Raw genomic sequence first — 20,855 nt, forward strand, 5'->3', positions numbered from 1 at the left:
ACTGTTTTTAAAAACTGAAATCGCAGAACCTCGCTGCGGGTTCCACAGGAGGAATTAAGCAAAAGCCCCCCCCCCCCGTACCTCCGTGACATGCAGCCGCTTCTGTGGAGACAATTAATAATAAACCCCAGTAGGCAAGACCGGCAGACATAAATCCATGGCGTGATTGATGCAGAGAAAGAGAAAGATGGATTTATGCGAAGTTGCAGCTGTCTCTTTTTCTTTTTGACAACCCAAAAAAGCATGCCCTCCTGTCTCCCCGCACTGCTCCCCCTACCCTAACCCATAGCAGGACCTATGCACTCCGAGGACATGTTGAATTTTTCAACTTTTGAATTCCAAAAAGCTGGGAATTCAAAAGGTATTTTGGCGAAATGAATATGATTTAGTTTTGCTTGGTAAGAATAATGTGTTTGTAAAATTGCATCTTAGGTACCCCTGCCCGTACGGGCCAGTCGTGTCCGACTCTAGGGTTGTGCGCCCATCTCACTTAAGAGTCCTGGGGCCAGCGCTGTCCGGAGACACTTCCGGGTCACGTGGCCAGCGTGACGAAGCTGCTCTGGTGAGCCGGCACCAGCGCAGCACACGGAAACGCCGTTTACCTTCCCGCTATAAAGCGGTACCTATTTATCTACTTGCACCCAGAGGTGCTTTCGAACTGCTAGGTGGGCAGGAGCTGGGACCGAAAGATGGGAGCTCACCCCGCCGCGGGGATTCAAACCACCGACCATGCGATCGGCAAGCCCTAGGCACTGAGGTTTTACCCACAGCGCCACCCGCGTCCCGTAAAATTGCATAGGAAGCATTAAAAATGATGGCCAAGGATTTGAAGTTGTTGTTGTTGTTGTTGTTGTTGTTGTTGTTGTTGTTGTTGTTGTAGTTAGCATTGCCTGACTTTTCAGAAGGGAAAATTAAAATTCATCGGTTTTCCAAAAGCAGTTTATGTGCTTCTTGATCAACCATAGGCTTACCAAGCTAAAAGTTATCCAGTCACATATTTTTGTATGCCACAACTGCTGCTCGAATTTTAATAGCCAAGAAATGGAAAACACAAGAATTACCAACTGTGGAAGAATGGCAGATGAAGTTGATGGAGTTTATGGAGCTAGCTGACCTCACTGGAAGAATCCGCGACCAAAAAGAAGAGGAATATCAAGAAGATTGGAAGAAATTTAAAGATTATCTGAATCAATATTGTAATATTAAAAAATAGAAGTTACTTGAAAGTACCAAACAGGCTTAGGACCAAATTTGGAGATAGTTAAATAAATGAGATTTAGATTGTTAAGAAAAGTCAAGAAATCTGATTATAAATGGTATATTGCTTCTTTTTGTTGAATAATGATATTGGAAACTGCTACATTCAGATACAAGGAAATTCAGATGGGAGGGACTAGAGGAAGTCAAATAATATATTTACGAGATTGGAAGTTTAATTAAGTAAATTAATTTGTGTTGATTAAGTGTTTGTTGTTATATTTTATGTTTCAATTTGTTTTAGCAGTTTTATTGGTATTTTAATTTTTGTCTTTTTTGTTTTATAGTTTTTGTTTTACAGTTTGTGTGATGTTTGTATGAACTTAATAAAAAGAAATTGGGGGGGAGGAGTTATCCAGTCACAAATATAATAGAAGATTTGAATTTCTCACACCCAAAAATATATTTTAGACCCCTCACTGAAGAAATTTGCATTCTTTTCGCCCCTTAAAATGGCATGCCCTGTTCCAGCAGGATGTTCACTTCCCTAAACTCTGACCACCTGCCTGCTTGCTTGCTTTCCTCCCAGACACCAAGCGCCGAACTAAACGTGGCCTTAAGCGATTCGTAAATGTTTTTAAATAAAATGAAGAAAAAATTGCAAGCAATTTCCCGTAATGCAATGTACTCTGTACACAATTTTCATGATGATATGCATTTGTACACTTTTGCCTAATATATGCATATGCGGGCGACTCTCAGCTTGCACAGGATAGTGTCTGAAGTCAAAATTAGCATATAATCCAAACACATTGAGTTCAATGGAGGGTAGGATTGCCAAAGTCTTTTTTCCTGGATGCTACCCTCCCCCCCCCATTTAAAATTATTATTACTGTTTGCCAAGCACATCATCATTCATTTTTTTAAAAAATTTGTATTCCGCCTTTCTATCTTACAATACTCAAGGCGGTTTACAAGCTAAAGAAACAAAAAATGTACATCTTATAACAATCTAATGCAATACAAAAATGTGATAATAAAACATAACTTTAAAATAGGCAACCTCCATCAAAAAAGTAGCATTCAACAATCATTAGTATAAAATAATAATATCAACATATAAAAGTTAAACAGAAATCCACTCAACAGTTACAATAATATCTAAACTATAATCAATAAAGCAATGGCAAGCCACAGAACATAAAACAATACAATACACATTGAGAAGCAGAGGGTAGAGCAAGGCAGGTGGAAGGAGGCCTTGCCTGATGGAGTCTCTCCCCTCACAGTTCTTCCTCCAGGAACAGCTTCCTTATGAGGAGACCCAGGGCCAGAGGGTGGGGCAAGGCAGGTGGAAGGAGGCCTTGCCTGATGGAGTCTCTCCCCTCACAGTTCTTCCTCCAGGCACAGCTCCCTTATGAGGAGACCCAGGGCCGGAGGGTGGGGCAAGGCAGGTGGAAGGAGGCCTTGCCTGATGGAGTCTCTCCCCTCACAGTTCTTCAAGCACATAAAGTTGAATGTGCACAGGTTGCAAGTTACCTGTATAATTTTTAATGTAAGCTATTTCATGGAATCATAGAACTGTAGAGTTGGAAGGGATCCTGACGGTCATCTAATCCAACCCGCCGTGCAATGCAGGAAACACAGCTAAAGAATCCCTGAGAGATGGCCACCCAACCTCCTTTAAAAACCTGAAATGAAGGAGAGTCCACCACCTTCCAAGGGAGTCCATTCTGCTGTCAAACAGGTCTTACTGTGAGCTGGTTGAAGAACTGCACTGTAGCATTCACAACAACCCTGTGAACCAATGACTCGTCTCTATATAAAAAATGGCCAACTTCCACCCCGGTAAAATTAGCAAAGATTTACCACACGAATGATAACTTATGTTGGAAGTGTAAAGAAAAAGAAGGCACCTTTTATCATATGTGGTGGACGTGTCCTAAGGTTAAGGACTTCTGGGAAAAGATCTATAATGAATTGAAAAAAATGTTGAAAAACACATTTGTTAAGAAACCAGGAGCCTTTTTACTTGGAATAATAGGATTGGAATTGCCCCCAAAAGATGTTAGATTATTTTTGTATGCCGCTACAGCGGCAAGACTGCTATTAGCTAAAAACTGGAAATCTCAAGAAATACCAACTGTAAAAGAATGGCAGATGGAGATGTTGGACTTTTTGGAGCTGGCCGACCTGACTGGAAGAATCCACAATCAGAAAGGAGAGGAACACCATGAAGATTGGAAGAAATTTAAAGATTATCTAACTAAATTATACGATAATTAGAAGTCACTTGAAAGCATCAATTAGGTTTAGGATTAGAATAAGATTGAGTTGTAAAGTAATATGGATTTTGACTAATAAGAAAAGAGAAGAAGATAGTAAATTGAAGGAGTTAATTTTATTAGAAAGAGGATTTTGGAAAACTGTTGCAAGGGGATACAAAAGTTAGGGGGGATTTGAGGAAGTCAGATAACAAAGTTATGAGAATTAGGTATTAGAAGAAAGCATTTCTTTTTGTGTTTAATTTTATTGTATTGTAATGTGTTTTTCTCTGTTGTGTGTTTCTTTGTTATGTCATTTGTGATAAATGTGGAAAATTAATAATTTGGGGGGGGGGGGAATGGCCAACTTCCAAGTCTTTCATCAACAAGATATTCTCCTCGACCACCTTCCCCGCTGCTATCAACCTATGCAGTTGTAGCTACATTATAAACAGTAACCGAACAAGACCTTTTTAAACAGGTTCTGGCTTGATACCAGCCATCTGTCTAGCTTTGTCTATTTTTAAAAGAACTCTTTCCACTTATCGTCAAACAGTCGTAGGATCTGTTGACAGGAGTTCGGAGAAGATGGAAAGCTTCTCTGGCCTCGCTCAGGAAATGTGCTCCATAGGAAAGGAGGAGGAAGGGGGAAGAGTTGGGCAAATGGCTTGAGAAGGCTGCCTGCCCAAGGGAGAGAATCCGTGACAGGGAAATATGGAGTGTGACAAATTTCGCACAGCGGGGGACAAAATTGTTCAAGGTGTTGACGGTGCTAGCAAGCAGCACAATCTGCAAGAAATGAAAAGGAAGGGAGGGAAGGAAGGAAGGAAGGAAGGAAGGAAGGAAGGAAGGAAGGAAGGAAGGAAGGAAGGAAGGAAAGAAAGAAAGAAAGAAAGAAAGAAAGAAAGAAAGAAAGAAAGAAAGAAAGAAAGACCAAACTGAACTTGTGAGGCAGGATTCTACATTTTGTTTTGACTGCAATTGAGACTGAAAAGACATCAAGGACTGCTTCACTTTCCTGTCATTTAAGTTGTTGTTAATTTTCCTGTCATTGTTGTTGTTGTTAATTTCATTTCTATACTGCTTCATATTTTTAAGCAAAATAAAAATTGAAGTGGTTTAGAACACATTGAAACGTCGAATAAAACTATTCAGAGTAAAACATTCCTGAAGAAAGTATATACTCAAAGCAACACAAGTAACAGGAAACTAAAATATTATCTTAAAGATTTCAAAATAAAACATTTTACAAAGATGGTCGGCTACAGAATGCGCATTTAATGCAAGCAAAGTTAACAAAAATAAATAAAACTTTAGCATTTCGAAAGAAAACTTTGCTAAAGGAAGAGGCTAAAATATTATCATAAGCACAGGAGATATCTGCTGCTGTTGCTGCCAATCCTGCCAGTGCTGATTCATGGTGAGCAGCGGCTATGGAAGTCAGGCTTGATGATCTGGCTCTACACAACCAAGATAGCTGATGAAACTATATGCTCAGCTTGATGGTATTACTTGGCACAACTTGCCAAAGAATCAAAGCGTTCCACTCAAGACCATTTCCCTAGCTTCTTTTCATTAGATCTGACCAGCGCTTCCCCCCAAATAAAATGTTTAGGGGTGCTCTCATTTTGACTCAAGAAAATCACCATCTTATACGGCGGTACCTCGGGTTACATAAGCTTCAGGTTACATACGCTTCAGGTTACAGACTCCGCTAACCCAGAAATAGTGCTTCAGGTTAAGAACTTTGCTTCAGGATGAGAACAGAAATCGTGCAGCGATGGCGCAGCGGCAGCAGGAGGCCCCATTAGCTAAAGTGGTGCTTCAGGTTAAGAACAGTTTCACTCCAGAACGAATTAAGTACTTAACCTGAGGTACCACTGTAGTTCAAATCAGGGATAATAAATACAGTAAAAGGACAAAAGGACAAAGATTCATAAAATGTTTAGGGGTATGCGTACCTCTGTGTCCCCCCAGAAAAAAAGCACTGGATCTGACTTTATGATAGTTAGCAAAACATTTTAGTGTGACTGCAAATGGAATAAGTTGTTGCTTTGCACATCTGATTTCTTTGATCGATAATGTTTGCCTCTCCACAAGGTGAAAGAGCTGAGGCCCCCATCAGCAGACCCTGACAAGATGTCCGCTCTACGTTCACCGGTGATTACTGGTATTGTGAAAGATGTTAGAGTCAATTCTGAAGCATGTTACATTCTTGCAGGGCTGAATCAGCTTTTTGGGAAAGAGAGCATTTGTAATTTGTTTGGCATATGAATGAGCTAGCAAAGGAAATGGTGGCCCAGGACCTACAACAATCTAGTTCATACAACTTTAACAAGGATTAGCCAAATATATACAGGACAGTGCATGGTAGGTATGGAAGTTCCAAATCCATTGTCTCCAATTGCCCAGGAAATGCCAGGACTGTCATGAAAACCCTTAAGCAATCAGGGCTTCTCATTTTTCATGCAGTCTCGAATTCCCATGGGACCTTCCCTTCAGTACAGTGTTTCAGCGTGTTTCTGGAAGTTCAGAGCTGTGCATCCCTCTAACCCATTTCTTAGATCTATGCCCCCTCCCCAACCATTCAATATGGCGCCACTTCCTGCTTTTACTAAATCAAGATCTGGGTTCCTTGAATACCTCTAAGGAAGTTGTTTGCCATGTCTGAGCACCCTCTTTTCTGCTCTGCTTTTTAAAGCTTATTTGGAGAAAATGACAATCCATGGGGAACCCAAATTTGCTCTGATTAAGCACTAAAGAGCAGGCTTTTGAGGGGGAAATTCTCAGCTAAAATGAAAAAAAAACAAAACCATGTTTGGATGAGGTGCTTTTAAGTGCGGTCCTGTATCTGGAAAGACTGGGGGGAAAGGTAAGTGTGGTTTTGTTGTTGTTGTTGTTTAGTCATTTAGTCATGTCCGACTCTTCGTGACCCTATGGACCAGAGCACGCCAGGCACTCCTGTCTTCCACTGCCTCCCACAGTTTGGTCAAACTCATGCTGGCAGCTTCGAGAACACTGTCCAACCATCTCATCCTCTGTCGTCCCCTTCTCCTTGTGCCCTCCATCTTTCCCAACATCAGGGTCTTTTCCAGGGCATCTTCTCTTCTCAGGAGGTGGCCAAAGTATTGGAGCCTCAGCTTCAGAAGTGTGGTTTAGCCCTAACTATATACAACTGATAAAAATCCACCATTACACAGTGAGGTGCTGCGCATCATTGCCTTTTAGCCCTGCCAACGAATCTTCCCTACTGTGGGATAGTATCTCAGCAGAGGCAATGATCAATGGTGATGACTTATTCCCTGGTGTTCTATAGCAGCAATCTGAATGTAAGAATTCTCCATTTTGATGGAAACAATAACCATTTAAAAGAAATCCCCAGTGGAAATGCTCATATGAAAACAAAATAAATCATTAAGCAACGCTGTGGGAGATGAAAACACACAATTTCAACAGAAAAACTGAGCTGTTCTTTGCCCAAAGGATCCATTCACCTTTGCTGACCCACAAGAGATTATATTTCCTAATCCTATTATTATTAGTAGTAATAACAATGATTAATAAAATTAATTAATTATTATTAATAATTATTATTGATACTAATAATTAAAAAACTTATTAAATTTGATGCCCAGCAAGCACTTCTCTCCATGCGGCCATCAGTATTGCTAGGAGTGCAAGAAGTCTAGTACATGTATCAGAATCAAGGGTGTCAGTATGAGATACCAAAGCCTTTTGCACTTTTGTACGCAAATTTATGAGAATCCAAGAGGACTCTCAGTGCAGTGGCAATTTGGGCAAAGTGGCAGCATCTTCTCGCATGGCCATCAAACCCCAAGAGGAACGGAAGCGGGGCAATGTCTTGGGCAGCAAGCAGAGAGGGCAGGCTTTTCATTTTAATTGCTTTATTGTTTAATCTTGTAGGCTGCCTGAAGGTCTGCTGGGCTCATTAAGCGTTTGCTTATGAACCGAAGCATAAACATGTTTGAGATAGAATAAATAAGAGAAAACGTGATGCTATTAAATTTCTATCCTGCATTTCCTCCCAAAGGAGCCCAGGGTGGCAAGCGCGTCAGTGGGAAATCAATACATTTATAAATAAATTAACAGTGTAATTAAAAGAACCTAAAGACATGGGAAGGTTCAAGACCTGTAGATCCATTTCCTGGAGTTTCTCTCCTCCTCTAAGATATGTGCAAAAAACAGATTATCTCAAGACATATAGCAGAGACCTGAGTCTGAGTTGTCTGAGTACTTGTGGCTTTGTGTCCCGTCCCCCCCACATGATGCTGTAGAGACTTAAATGAAGTTTGCACACCCTCGTGTTGACTGCAGTGCACCCCACAGAAAGGCCTTCCCTAAAATCCCTTCTATTGGTGAAATTAGTCTTGGAAGACTCATTCAATTGTTGCCAATAGGTTGTGTGGTGTGTGTGTGTTTCCCAACTTTGCAAATACGCCCATGGGCTGAAAAAGGTTGGTGATCTCCTGTAAGCGTACACAAATACAGTCGTACCTTGGAAATCAAATGCAATCCGTTCTGGAAGTCTGTTTGACTTCAAAAACATTCAGAAACATTCAGTGTGGCTTCTGATTGGCTGCAGGAAGTTCCTGCGGCCAATCAGAAGCTGCGGAAGCCCCATCGGATGTTCAGCTTCCAAAAATAGTTCGCAAACTGGAACAGTCACTTCCAGCTTTGCAGTGTTCGGCAGCCAAAACGTTCGAGAACTACCGTATTTTTCGCTCCATAAGACACACTTCCCCCCTCCTAAAAAGTAAGGGGAAATGTGTGTGCATCTTATGGAGCGAATGCAGGTGGGAAAAGCCCCCAAGAGCCACACACACGCTCCACGTGGCTCTTGGGGGCTTTTCCCTGAGGAGGGAGAAGGGCAGCCCATCACTGACTGGCCACGTCAGTCGCTTCTCCCTCCTTGGGGAAAAGCCCCCAAGAGCTGTGCACCAGTTTAAAAAGTGTGCGGCTCTTGCGGGCTTTTCTACGAGGTGGGGGAAAAGCCAGCAAGAGCCACACACTGACGGGCTGCCCTTCTCCCTCCTCGGGGGAAAAGCCCCCAAGAGCCGCACACATGCTCCACGTGGCTCATGAAAGGGAGTGCTGAGCAGAGCCTGGGATGCATACAGGCTCTGCTCAGCGCTCCCTTTAAAAATATTTTTTTCCTTGCTTTCCCCCTCTAAAAACTATGTGTGTCTTATGGTCGGGTGTGTCTTATAGAGCGAAAAATACGGTAAGCTGTTCAAAAACCAGCTATAGAGGGAAAGAATCACAATTATATAGACTTTTCTCATGGGCAAGAGTAAAACATCCCTCTTTGAACCTGAGTTAGCTCTGCCAGTTTGAGACATTTATATCTTACCTGTAGCTATGGCCAAAGCTGTGCCGAAAGTTACTGTTTAGAAACACCAGTTTGCTCAATAAGGTGTTTCAGTTTCCATTATCCCAACCTTCGTTGGATCCAACCTGCCTTTTTCTAACTTGCCAGTAAGAACCAGCTAAATAACTTTGCTTATGGAAGTTATTCTGCCTCATCCTGTCATGCCCCTGCACTCTGCCCATTTGCTTTACCACTTAACTGCCGCTACCTTTGCTGCGATCTTTTGCACCGAAGGCCCACGCATTGTGCAAACGTTTTTGCAGTGCATCTGCGGTAGATGTTCCCTGCAAGCACTTCTGAATTTTCTTCTCTCCCCATTAATTCTCCATCTGTCTTCCAGCTCCCAATAAAAACTAGCTCTGTCTGTGCTTTCATTTCCCTTCATTTGTCACTGGTGAGCATGCGTTATTTTGGGTTCCTCCAGGCACAATACAGTTATTTCTCCTGAAATGATTTGAGCCGTCACTTTTTAAGGTCTGCTGGCTTCTTTTGGTTTTTGTTAAAAAAAACAAAAACAACACGTTGGAAATAAAACACGGCAGTAGTGGCAGCAACATTTGGGGGGCAGGGAGGGCACACTAAGAGACAACACAAATACAGTGTAATTGCAAATAATCTTTTATACATTGAATGCTATTTCATATTTAATGTACACGGTAGTTAATTATTTATACCAAATGGAACCGTGTTTTTGGATTCCCCCCATTAATATTACAACACGTGCAGATTTTTGTATACATAGTACAAGCGATCCATATTTTATAGCCCTCTTCTTGGCATCATGCAGACTGCATTCTCTGGATTGCAAGGAATAGCTACAAGCTTGAGAAAGTTATTGGTGCTTAAGTCCACCTGAAATCACAACAACATAAGCAACCATGCAAATACGTAACACTCAGCAACTCAGATACAGATTTTGACATCAGAGTCACAAACATTCTGAATTTTTATGGACTCCTAGATCCTCTGGATTAAGCCAGAAAAGTGCCATCTATGTATTTGTAGCAACAAGGTATCTGACTGAAGCTTGACATGGGCTGCCAATGTCACCATCAACCTGCCAGAGCTTAGCTCAGGTGTGGCACAAAGGACCCCTGGTCTGGAACACAGCAGACCAATCAGATTTGCAGACATTTCATTGGCTTCCAGCAAAATAAACCAGTTGTCCCGGACTGTATCCAAACTGGAACAGGAAATTCGAACATTCCTAATATTTACATTGAATTTTCAACCCAGAATTTCACTTCCAAATGTTACTGTCAGTGGCATAGTTCTGCACAACTGATAAGGAAATGTCATGTTTAAGATTGGAAGAAACGAGAACCTAAGAGAAACCAAAATTGACAGATCTGCCCACCCTTATTAGGAGTACACCTGAATATCCTACAATACAGGGTGATGTGTTATTCTGAGCATCGTTAAAATAAGCTGAGTTTATGTACTGATTATTATTTTTTACATGGTCGTGTCATAATGGAGAGAGAAAGCTCTTCTAAGAACTCCCTACAACAATCCTACGGCTTATGGCGCCAGGCAGAGTGTAGATGAAAAGTACTAAGAATACAACCAAGATAAGTAGGAACAGCGCGATGATGATGTATTTCTTGTAATTTCTCCAGATGAGATAGAAAAAGCACTTGAAAGGATTCACAAACCAGGAGAAGGAAGTGTCTGGCCGGCTAAATCAGAAAAGGGGAGGGAAAAAAAAGAGAGAACATATTAATTTTGTCAGAGTCATATTTATCCAAAGTAATTGCATTATCATTTTAATCTTGGGAAGGCATTGGAACTGAGACTGGGCAAAAACTTCATCACTATGAGAACTGGAGCAAGATACAAATTCCCCATTTCCCGTACGTTTTTGTAAAAACCAAAACCAAAACGGGCTTTTATAATGCATCTCTCTTTCCTAGATGCTTTTCAGAGTCGCACAAGTTTGAGCAGTCAAATAAGATAGGAAGGAAAATAAGGCTGAATGGAACAGTCTTGCACAGCGGGAGAATGGCAACAACAAATCCTTTATTCTCCTTATTATTAAGAGAAAAACAACTCCCAGACTTTTAGAAGACATCTGAAGGCAGCCCTGTTTAGGGAAGCTTTTAATGTTTAATAGACCATTGTATTTTAATATTCTGTTGGAAGCTGCCCAGAGTGGCTGGGGAAACCCAGCCAGATGGGCAGGGTATAAATGATACCTACGGGACCGCCTCTCCTGGTATGTCCCACGGAGGACCTTACGGTCTTCAAATAAAAACGTCTTGGAGATCCTGGGCCAAAGGGAGGTTAGGCTGGCCTCAACCAGAGCCAGGGCTTTTTCGGCCGTGGCCCCGATCTGGTGGAATGCTCTGTCTGGTGGAGACTAGGGCCCTGTGGGACTTGACATCTTTCCGCAGGGCCTGCAAGACAGAGCTGTTCCACCAGGCCTTTGGCCAAGGCACAGTCTGACCCCCTCTTTCGGTAATCCTCATAGAACTCTAGCCCAATGGTTGCCATTAATTTGATTCAGAATTGATTTTAGAATGAACTGGTTTTAGAATGTATTTCAATTAATTGATTGTGATTTTATGTAAACTGTGTTACTTTTACTGTTGATAGCCGCTCTGAGCCCGGCTTTGGCTGGGGAGGGCGGGATATAAATAAAAAATTATTATTATTATTATTATTATTATTATTATTATTATTATTATATCCAGGTGCAATGCCACATCATGATGTCATGGTGCATGCTGCTGGGCATCCATAAACTGGGACAGCTACTTAGATGCTTCTGGGTAGCCCCAGCTCAGCCACAGATGGCAGGAAGGCAACTGCCTGTCCCTGTTTCTTCCCTGCACCTGGTATGCAGAAGTATATAGCAGGCTCTATTAGCAAAATCAGGCATGAGGAACCTGGTGCCTTCTCTATTAGGATTCCAGTTTCCATCAGACCCAGCCAGCATGGCCAAAGGTCAAGGATTATGGGAGCTGTTATGTACTGAAGTTCTCGCCCTGGGCCAGCAGGGGGATACTGTAGATAGTTATGCAAATAAGGGATCGAAAGTGACGTTCAGTGATTGGATAGTTTTAGAAAGTTGTTACAGTAACGTTGTACTGGAGCTCTATATAAGCAGGCTGACTGAGCCCTTCAGTTCAGTTCTGTCCTGGCCTGTGAATAAACAAGAGCTGTTTGAAGAATCGCTGTGTCGTCTGATATGTCCACCCACAACTTAACAGGAGCTGCAGTCCAACAACATCTGGCATGCCCCAAATTCCCCCACCCCTGACCAAAATGCACACTCCAGTAACTTTCCATGCTGCTGTGTTTATTTTTGGCCTCAGAATCTGGCTGGGGTTGCGGGTAGGGGAGCTATAAAACAGCTGGGAATAGTGATACCTGCAGGGAAGAATCAGTGAATATGGGCCAAGCAATCCTACAAGTACCTGCCAAATCTTCCTTGCTTATGCCTCTCCATACCGAACTTTAGGTTCGGCCCATTTGCTTTGTAGCATGTAATTTCTTCCTAAATCAGCAGGGTGGGGAGTCAGCTACGCAGCACCCTTGGAGAGCCTCAGCTATTCCAATCTCCCTTCCAGGCTTTTGTGGAGGCCACAATAAGAGCGCAAAAATTAAAATACTATGTCATGGCGATTAATGGCGTCGTCCACCCCATTAAGCTGGTCCGGCATCGTGCATCTTATAATTAAATAACAGAGAACGCCACTGTGTCGAGGTCACGAAGCACAACCTCCGCTTTCCGCATAGCCTCGGGGTGGGGAAACAGTCATAAAATGAGATTATTGGAAGTTCTGACAACAGGGCTGCTGTTAAAGAGTGCTGTATTGGTGAGGACACAATATTAATTTGGGTAACCAGCAGTGTGCTGAAGCAAAGGTGAACTTTTCTGGAAGCTCTGCAAACGCTGTCTTGGTAGTCAGGATAACCCCGCAATTTGGTGTCATCCTTATCTGTGGGTTTGGGGTGCTGGGCTCTGAGCCCAGAAAGGGGAACTAACTGTAACTGTAAGCTTTGGACAGTTGCCTCCTATGCCCTCATGTGAGCAGGTGAAGCGATGGGAAGTTCTGGCCAAAGAGATGTGTGCTGCTTTGTGTATAAAGAACAAATGAGTGTTTGCTTAGGAACGGACAAGCCATATCATATCTATAGAGGCAGGGAGACCAGGCAAGCTGATTTGCTGCAAATCTGCACCTTTCTTTAATAAAGCACTAGAACTGATCACTCTGGGAACTGTCAGAAGGCCCTCAGCGCTGGACCTCAGCATCCGGGCAGAACGATGGGGGTGGAGATGCTCCTTCAGGTATACTGGGCCGAGGCCGTTTTAATCGTTTGTCCTTGTTTTTGTCTTTTTAAGTTATGTATGGTATACAGTGGAACCTTGGTTTTTGAACGTAATCCATTCCAGAACACCGTTTGACTTCCGAAATGTTTGAAAACCGAGGGGCAAAAGGCTGTTGGCAAATTCAACTGAGGAAACTGAAAACATGCAGCGGAATTCGTTCGACTTCTGAGGCACGTTCGACAATGGAAGCATTTACTTCTGGGTTTTTGGTGTTTGGGTTCTGAAACGCTCATAAACAGAGATGTTCGAGAACCAAGGTTCCACTGTAATCACCTTTTAATTATTGGTTTTTATCCCTTACCTGTTTTAAGTCTTATGTGTTCAGTTTATCCTGATCTGTGACCGAAATAAAGTTTGATACTGATACAGACCTCTCTACATACTCTCTTCTGTGATTATATGTAGGGACATAGGAAATTGCCTTACGCCAACTCAGACTGTTAGCCTATCTAGCACAATACTGTTTACACTGGCAGCAGCTCTTTCTTCAGAAAGGAATCTCTTCCAGGGATGCTGGGGATGTTGGAGAATGCACCAGATGCCATCTGCATGCAAAAAAGGATGTTCTGCTACTGAGCCACAGCCCTCCCTCATCATGGAGTGAGTCAACTATCAGCAGAAGGGACAGGGCAGATGGGAACGAACCCTTGTTCCAAACCGTCAACAATATGAACAAAATGGCAACTAAGATGATCAAGGGACTGGAGCAACGCCCACCCTGAGGAATGGATTGGGGCTTTTAATAGCAGGTTAGTAAAGGGGGGGGGGACATGAGAGGAAGCGTCCAAACTTATTCATGGTCCAAAGAAAGTGGAGATAGAGAGAGATGTTTCTCCCTTCTCACAATAGCTAGAACTCAGGGTCGCCCATGAAGCTGAATGTTGGAAGGTTCAGGGCAGGCAAAAGGAGGTTTCTCTTCACGCAGCGCATTCAGAAACTATGGAACTCGCTGCCACAAGATATAGTGATGGCTACCAAGCTGGACAGTTTTGAAAGGAGACTGGACAAATTAGTGGGGGATGAAGCTGTCAGTGTCTACTAGGCATGATGGCTTTGTACGACCTTGGAGGCAGTGTCATGAGTGGGAGAGTTCAGTTGCCCTCATGCCCAGCTTGTGGGCTTCTCACACTTGGCCAGTGTGAGAACAGAATCCTGGGCTTTGCTCCAGCAGGCTCTTCTTACATTCTTAATAATAATAATAATAATTCATATTTCCAGACATTTCATTTTGAGCATCCAGCTCAGAGATTGCTCACAGGTCTCCAAACGCATGCATACACATGGCGACCTCACTTACTTGGGTTTTTCCAAAGGTTCCGGCTCCTTCCGAGCTTTGCCCACGGGATTCTTCTCGGCTTCCTCTGCCGTGACTAAATGGAACTCGGCTTCTACTTTGCCCTAGTTTGAGAAAGAGTTTTGATTCACGGTACGGTACGTAAATAACACATAATGAGTTCTTCATTCACTAACGTTTGCGAGCCCTTCTTTAGAAAACGGGTGCTATGAAGTCATAAGTTGAGAGGGCTAAAACAATCATTAACCACAATAACCACTAATAATTACAAGCTACGAATGACTAGCAATTAATTCTTAAACAATTAAGCATTAAATTAATTTTTGGTTGGAAGTCTGACCATGAGGCCGTTCCCTGTGTTCCTTCGCTTATAACGTTTATCCTTACATTAAATCTGCATTTGTTAATGATGAGGATGGGCTTGAGGGAAAACCAAATTATTTCCCCAAAATTCAGAAAAGAGCTCAGCTTATTCCAAGCCCAATTCAGACCTTTTTGCACACTGGATTGTGACAGAGTGAACACAATATGATCCAATTTCTTCCCCAACCTCTCCACTGGGCCTCCCTCTGATTTGCTCCCTTCTTTTCAAACTCCTACCCCATTTATCTTTGTTGCCATTCCCATGGCAGGGGGATTGAGATAGAGGGAGGTATCTCTCCTTCCTCCCCTCTCTAATGCCTGTCATGCTGCTATCGTAGCATGCAAACCACAAAGAGAACTGGGAAATGCAATTTTCCCATGGCTACTGGTGGCAGTTGTGCTGGGGAAATGTTTATCTCCCAGTGCTCCTTGCGGCTCCCTCCTTCCATTAAAATCTGAGGCAGAAAGGAATGTTTGGGCTTCTAATGCTTGCCTTGAATATGAAGAGAGTATTATGAGTATGTCAAATTTGTGTTTCTAAGCCAGGAGTTACCATATTTTTCGCCCTATAGGACGCACTTTCCCCCCTCCAAAAATGAAGGGGAAATGTGTGTGCGTCCTATGGGGCGAATGCAGGCTTTCACTGAAGCCTGGAGAGCAAGAGGCATCGGTGCGCACCGACCCCTCTTGCTCTCCATGCTTCAGGAAGCTATCCGCAAGCCTTGCAAGCCCGGCGGGAGTTCCCGCGGTGTGCGCAAGGCTTGGGGCGGCAGCTGGGCTGGGGGGGAAATAAATTTTTTTTATTCATTTCCCCCCCCAAAAAACGAGGTGCGCCCTATAGGACGAAAAATACAGTAAAATTTTGGAGTATATCTCAAATAAGAGTCGTCTCTCAAAGTGCTGACATTATCTTGTTGCAACTATATTCAAAGTACACGGTCAATGATTATAACTGCAGAGAAAAAGCTGGATTTTTTGTGACGCAGATGCATGTTCACGACTATCTTACAACCTGCACTTGCAATTTAATTAAGATAAGATGTCTTCGACACACACATCCTCTGAAATAATGATGAGGAAGTTAAATGCAATGAGACTGCACAAAATCTGTGGTGGGGGTTGGTTTGGGGGGAAGCGATTGGTGAATTGCATGTTTTAAGTATTAGAAAGATTCTTCAGGGAATAAACACATCCTTCCCCCCAACCTGAAAAGATCCTTCTGGAGTAATTATGGCTGTTTCATCTGCCATAAATCCTCCCCTATAAACTGCACTTACTCAGTGCTACACAGATGCGAAAACAGTATGAAACGAATCGCTGAAATCTGAGTAACACAGGAAGTTAGACTCTAAGAACACAAGAAGAGCCTGCTGGCCAATGGCCCATCCAGTCCGCCATCTTGCTTTCGCAGTGGCCAGCTAGATGCATATGGAACCTGTTTTGCTTAGAATGGTTTCACGTGCCTTTATAATTGTATGATTATATTTCTATAACCTGCCCTGGGACCTTATGCTGAAGTGGAGCTAAGGAATCTTATATACAATCAAGTAAACAAACAAACAAATCACAAACCAGAAGGAAATCAGAAGAATATGGGGAAGGGGGGAATCCAATAATGATAAAAGGCAGCATTTGGAATTATGACAGGTCAAACTACTATGCTGCTGATCCGTGCGATATTTGAGTCTTCACATCCTTCATATTTTTAAGAAGCATCTGTCAGTGATATCAGTGTGACCTATCGAAAGGCCTTTATTTATAGTTAATATTGGATTACTTACTGTGAGCTCCCCAGCTTTGACAAAAGGCCACCAACCTCTCACCCTCTTCTGCTGAAATATGGAAATCTTGTTCTCCTCACTTGTTGCCACAACCATGTTTATGTCGCAGCCCTTGGCGGTTTTGGCGGCTCGAGGAAAGCCATTCAGGTTCATTTCAAGGGAACCTGGGGGAGGGCGAGAGAGGTCAAATTCTGCATTATTCCAAGACCAACTGGACTTTCCAAGAACAGCTTCTAAATCTGATAAATTCAGCCAAGCCCCCACATGCTTAGGAAGTGAATAACCTGCCAATAAATCCCTGTAATTGTAGCTGTGGTGATTAGAGGAGGATGCAGGAAATAGAAAATAAACTCCTTATGTGTCTGTATGTATGGCATGGAAACTTCCATTAAAGCTAATACAGGAGCCTAACAGTTAATGATTAAGTGAGGCTGTATCTGGGACACAGGAAGATACAGAGTCAGTCCATTCACTCATCTAGCTCATTGTTGTCTACAATGACTGGCAGCTGTTATCCAGGGTTTCAGACAGGGGAGATTCTCAGCTCTACCTGGAGATACTTGCAGGCAAGGTAGGTGCTCTCCTAGCTAAGCTGCAGCACCTCCCTAGTGCTGTAGATGGGATACTGTGGGATGCAATCCACTGGGAGCAGTCAAATACAACATTCCTTGTTTTCCTAGAGTGGACATGCAATAGGATGTTTGGTCCAGCCAGTTGAAACTTCCTGTTCCTCCTGGACTGGAGCATCATTCCTTGCATGTGACTAGTGGGTGGGTGTAACCTTTCCAGACCTGGTAAAAGGACAAGGCATGTTGCCACTCTCTCTCTTCCTTTCGTCCTGTGAACTGCTGGACTGCTAGCCTGCAGTCACTAGGTAAATCTCCCTTATGAGGTAAACCTGTTTGTATGTTTGAAACTTTACACCTAAAGCCTGCCTTCAGGGATCACACTGTGCTCTGAGTAAACTTTCTTTTTGTTACTTATGAATAAGACTGTGGTGTCTTTATTCTTTTAGGAGGGATTCAAGAGGTCTTACCAGGAAAATATCAGAACACATTTCAATCTGGACAAGCCAAATTGAATTGCTTATTGTCTTAAGAAACTCACACGAGTTTGCAACTAGTTTTCTGCTGTGTAAAGGCGAATGCACTCTGCTAAGTAAATGACCTTGCTAGTGCAAGTTAGGAAGGATATTAATAAACAATATATCCTCTCCTGCCACCGTGAACATTCCCACAGATATGATGTCCCACTTGCGTATCCCACCATCGCCCACAAAATCCCACCCAAGCAGAGCCCATAATCTGTTGGCCTTTTGTTCAAAACTCCGACCGCTGTTCAAGATCCAGATCACATCGCTCCGTTTAGGGCTTACCAAGGAAGTCGTCAGAGGAAAGCCTTTCGAAATCCCACACCTGGAGCACCAGTTCTGCAGGGATTTTGCGTTCCGTCTTCTCCAAGGAAAATATGTTCTCCCTCTTGCTGACCACCACTTGCTTCTCGGCCGGGAGATAATGGAACGGGAACACAAAGCGCCAGTTGAAGTTCCCTTCTCCGGTCAAAGAGTTGTAATGCACGTCCGTCTCCTGCCTGTCATCTTCCAGGCCTTTCACCCACCTGTTGCAGGTAACATGGAGTGCACGAAAGAAGAATCAAGTGGAGCCAGAAGGAACGAGTCCAACCCTTTATATCAAGACATCACATCTCATGCATAAAGCATCCTGTCCAATTGGTTTCTCTTAACTTTTCCAAGATGATTTCACCATTTAGTTTGGCATTCTGTACCATTGTTGAGCTGTGCTTGCAATTATTGTGATCTCTCTAACATTTGGCCCTAACAGTTCACCCTTATATGGTTGCGCACCATCCCAATCCAAAAGAGGTATGAGATACCAGGGCTATCTGCTGGACCAGGCCACAGGCCCATCTTAGCCCAGCATCTGCTGGGCCAGCTAGATACCTATGGGAAGCTCACAACCAGGGCTCAAGCAAAAAGAGAACTCTCCCCTCCTGCAGTTTCCAGAAAGTGGAATTCAGGTGTATAATACCTCTGACCTCTGTTGGGAAAGATTGAGGGCACAAGGAGAAGGGGACAACAGAGGACGAGATGGTTGGACAGTGTTCTCGAAGCTACCAGCATGAGTTTGACCAAACTGCGGGAGGCAATGGAAGACAGGAGTGCCTGGCGTGCACTGGTCCATGGGGTCACGAAGAGTCGGACACGACTAAATGACTAAACAACAACAATACCTTTGACATTGGAGGGAGAACATAGACATCAGGGTTAGAAGCCACTGATAGCCTTATTTCCCATATATTTGTCAAATCCTCTTTTCAAAGACATCCTGGTTGGCAGGGCTGTCTTAAGCATATTCGGCGCCGGGGTGCAAAGATCAGCCCAATGCCCCCTGGTTGCCCAGTCCCAGGTGCGCAAGAGGGTGTAGCTGGCTGGCTGCCTCAGTGTCTTGCTGGCTCGGTCGCCCCCGAACTCGTGGCGCAGAGCTGCCCGCAGCAGAAGAGCCCGCCATGGCGCTCTGACCCACAGACGGGCTCTTCACAGACGGACTCAACTCTCGGACCCTGAACTCTTGGCCCGGTGCCCCTGAGAGCCCGACGCCCAGGTGCCCCGCACCCCTAGTGCCTATGGGTAAGACGGCCCTGCTGGTTGGTTACCTATTATTGCGAGTTTTGAGTTTTCCTTATGGAAATGTAGGACTTCATTTTCTATGCATGCCAGTCCTGTGTCTGCTTAATTCTAGTCAGGGGTTGAATTCTCAATGAGCCATTGCAGCAAAATGCCAAGGCCACAGAGCTGTCACATCCACGAGTGTGCACAGAACCTGCTAATACAGCTGTGACTCATGTTATTTTATTTTTTGATGGATGGCTCGGGTCATAAATTAATTCACCCTGTCAATGGATAAATGAGGAGATCCGCAGGCCGTGCCTGAGCAAACTTACCCTTTTACATAGATGTCGCTTGATTTTTGTCCAGTGAAGATATTCTCATCCTCTAAAATGACATCTTCTGTATTCCAGATTATCACTCTCAGTTCATAACTTGGGAGAGGAGGAAGGGTAGGGAAGGAAGAAGAAGGGGAGAGAGAGCCAGCACAGAATGTGAAGTTAGATTAGCAAAATGCCGCATAATGTAATTCGCAGTCAATCATTTTGGTCACATTTTTGGGGGGACAGATTCTAATTTTAAGCTGCCTAAATATGAGAAAAATAAAGTGGCTCGGGGGGGGGGGAATTGGGCCCTGTCTCTTTTTCTTTTCTGAGGAGAACTTAAAATAGCACAAATGTCATGCTTTCATATATTCACAATGTGATTCCTAACTAACTGGGATATTCTGGAAAGGCGTGGGGAGGAATTAAACCAGGAAGAAGCAGCAGCAAACAGTATGGCAGCCCTAGCAAAGGGAGAAAATGAAAAGGAACAGTTATCAAAGAAGGTAACATGTTTATGGGCTTTTCCAGAAGTTAATTGCATCCCATCTCCAAGCACAACTTTCTGCTTGAAACTTGAAATGGGCAAACATTCAGCACAGTCCTTGTTATGGTTACATGATAGGACTGTACCATAGGCCACCACTGAGAGTTTGAATTCAATGTAACATGGCTTCTTCTGACACTGTGATCTAATGTTTTGCACTGATAGGTACATTATTGGTATTTTGAACTTTCTTGCAAGAAAAAAATGCTTTATTGATAGCATTAAAAACTTCTTAGCTGCTGTGAAGGCTACTTCTTTAGCCCTTCATTAATTCTTCATGGAGAGAGGCGAAAGCTTAATAGAGTCAGCTTCAGACTGAACATAATTGATGTACTAATCGTTTCTCTGAAATTACTCCAGACTAAAAAAAAAAATTGCTGCCAAAAAGCCCCTGTTAAAACAGTTTTATGAGCCTTGAATTTTCCTGGGCTTTTCTGTTTTGTGTTCAACACACCCTCTCTAGCTGAGCAGCGTATTCAGTGAAATTATTTGTTTTGTTATCTCAAATTATGTAGATCAGGTAACCTCAAACTATAGGGCCCAAACAGAAATCTTCACATGACTTCTGACAAATAAGGGGCAATTGGCAAATCTGCAAACTTTGTTGGAATAGACTCCAGCTTTACCATTTGGTTAATAGTGCAGTTAATGAGCAACAAATATTAAAATAAAATAATTATGGAGACAGAGCAGTGGAAAAGAATAAGGTTGGAGAATGACTAGACTTATTTTCAG

The 20,855-nt window shown here is 43.2% G+C and overlaps 1 protein-coding gene across 2 annotated transcripts in view; it reads right to left on the reverse strand.

The window, feature by feature from the left end:
• Positions 1-9,450: 9,450 nt before the first annotated feature.
• Positions 9,451-20,855, reverse strand: part of FER1L6 (fer-1 like family member 6) — a 122,082-nt gene continuing 110,677 nt past the window's right edge. For both annotated transcript variants that reach the window (XM_028736194.2, XM_028736193.2), the window contains exons 37-41: positions 19,586-19,684; positions 18,000-18,241; positions 16,625-16,788; positions 14,484-14,584; positions 9,451-10,529 (exon numbers count right to left, since the gene is read on the reverse strand). In XM_028736194.2, coding sequence (XP_028592027.2) covers positions 10,343-10,529; positions 14,484-14,584; positions 16,625-16,788; positions 18,000-18,241; positions 19,586-19,684 — 793 coding nt within the window. In that variant the 3' untranslated portion in view covers positions 9,451-10,342. The remainder of the gene's footprint in view (positions 10,530-14,483; positions 14,585-16,624; positions 16,789-17,999; positions 18,242-19,585; positions 19,685-20,855) is intronic.

Source organism: Podarcis muralis, chromosome 8 (genome assembly GCF_964188315.1).
Source record: "Podarcis muralis chromosome 8, rPodMur119.hap1.1, whole genome shotgun sequence".
In the NCBI taxonomy this organism is placed as follows: domain Eukaryota; kingdom Metazoa; phylum Chordata; class Lepidosauria; order Squamata; family Lacertidae; genus Podarcis; species Podarcis muralis.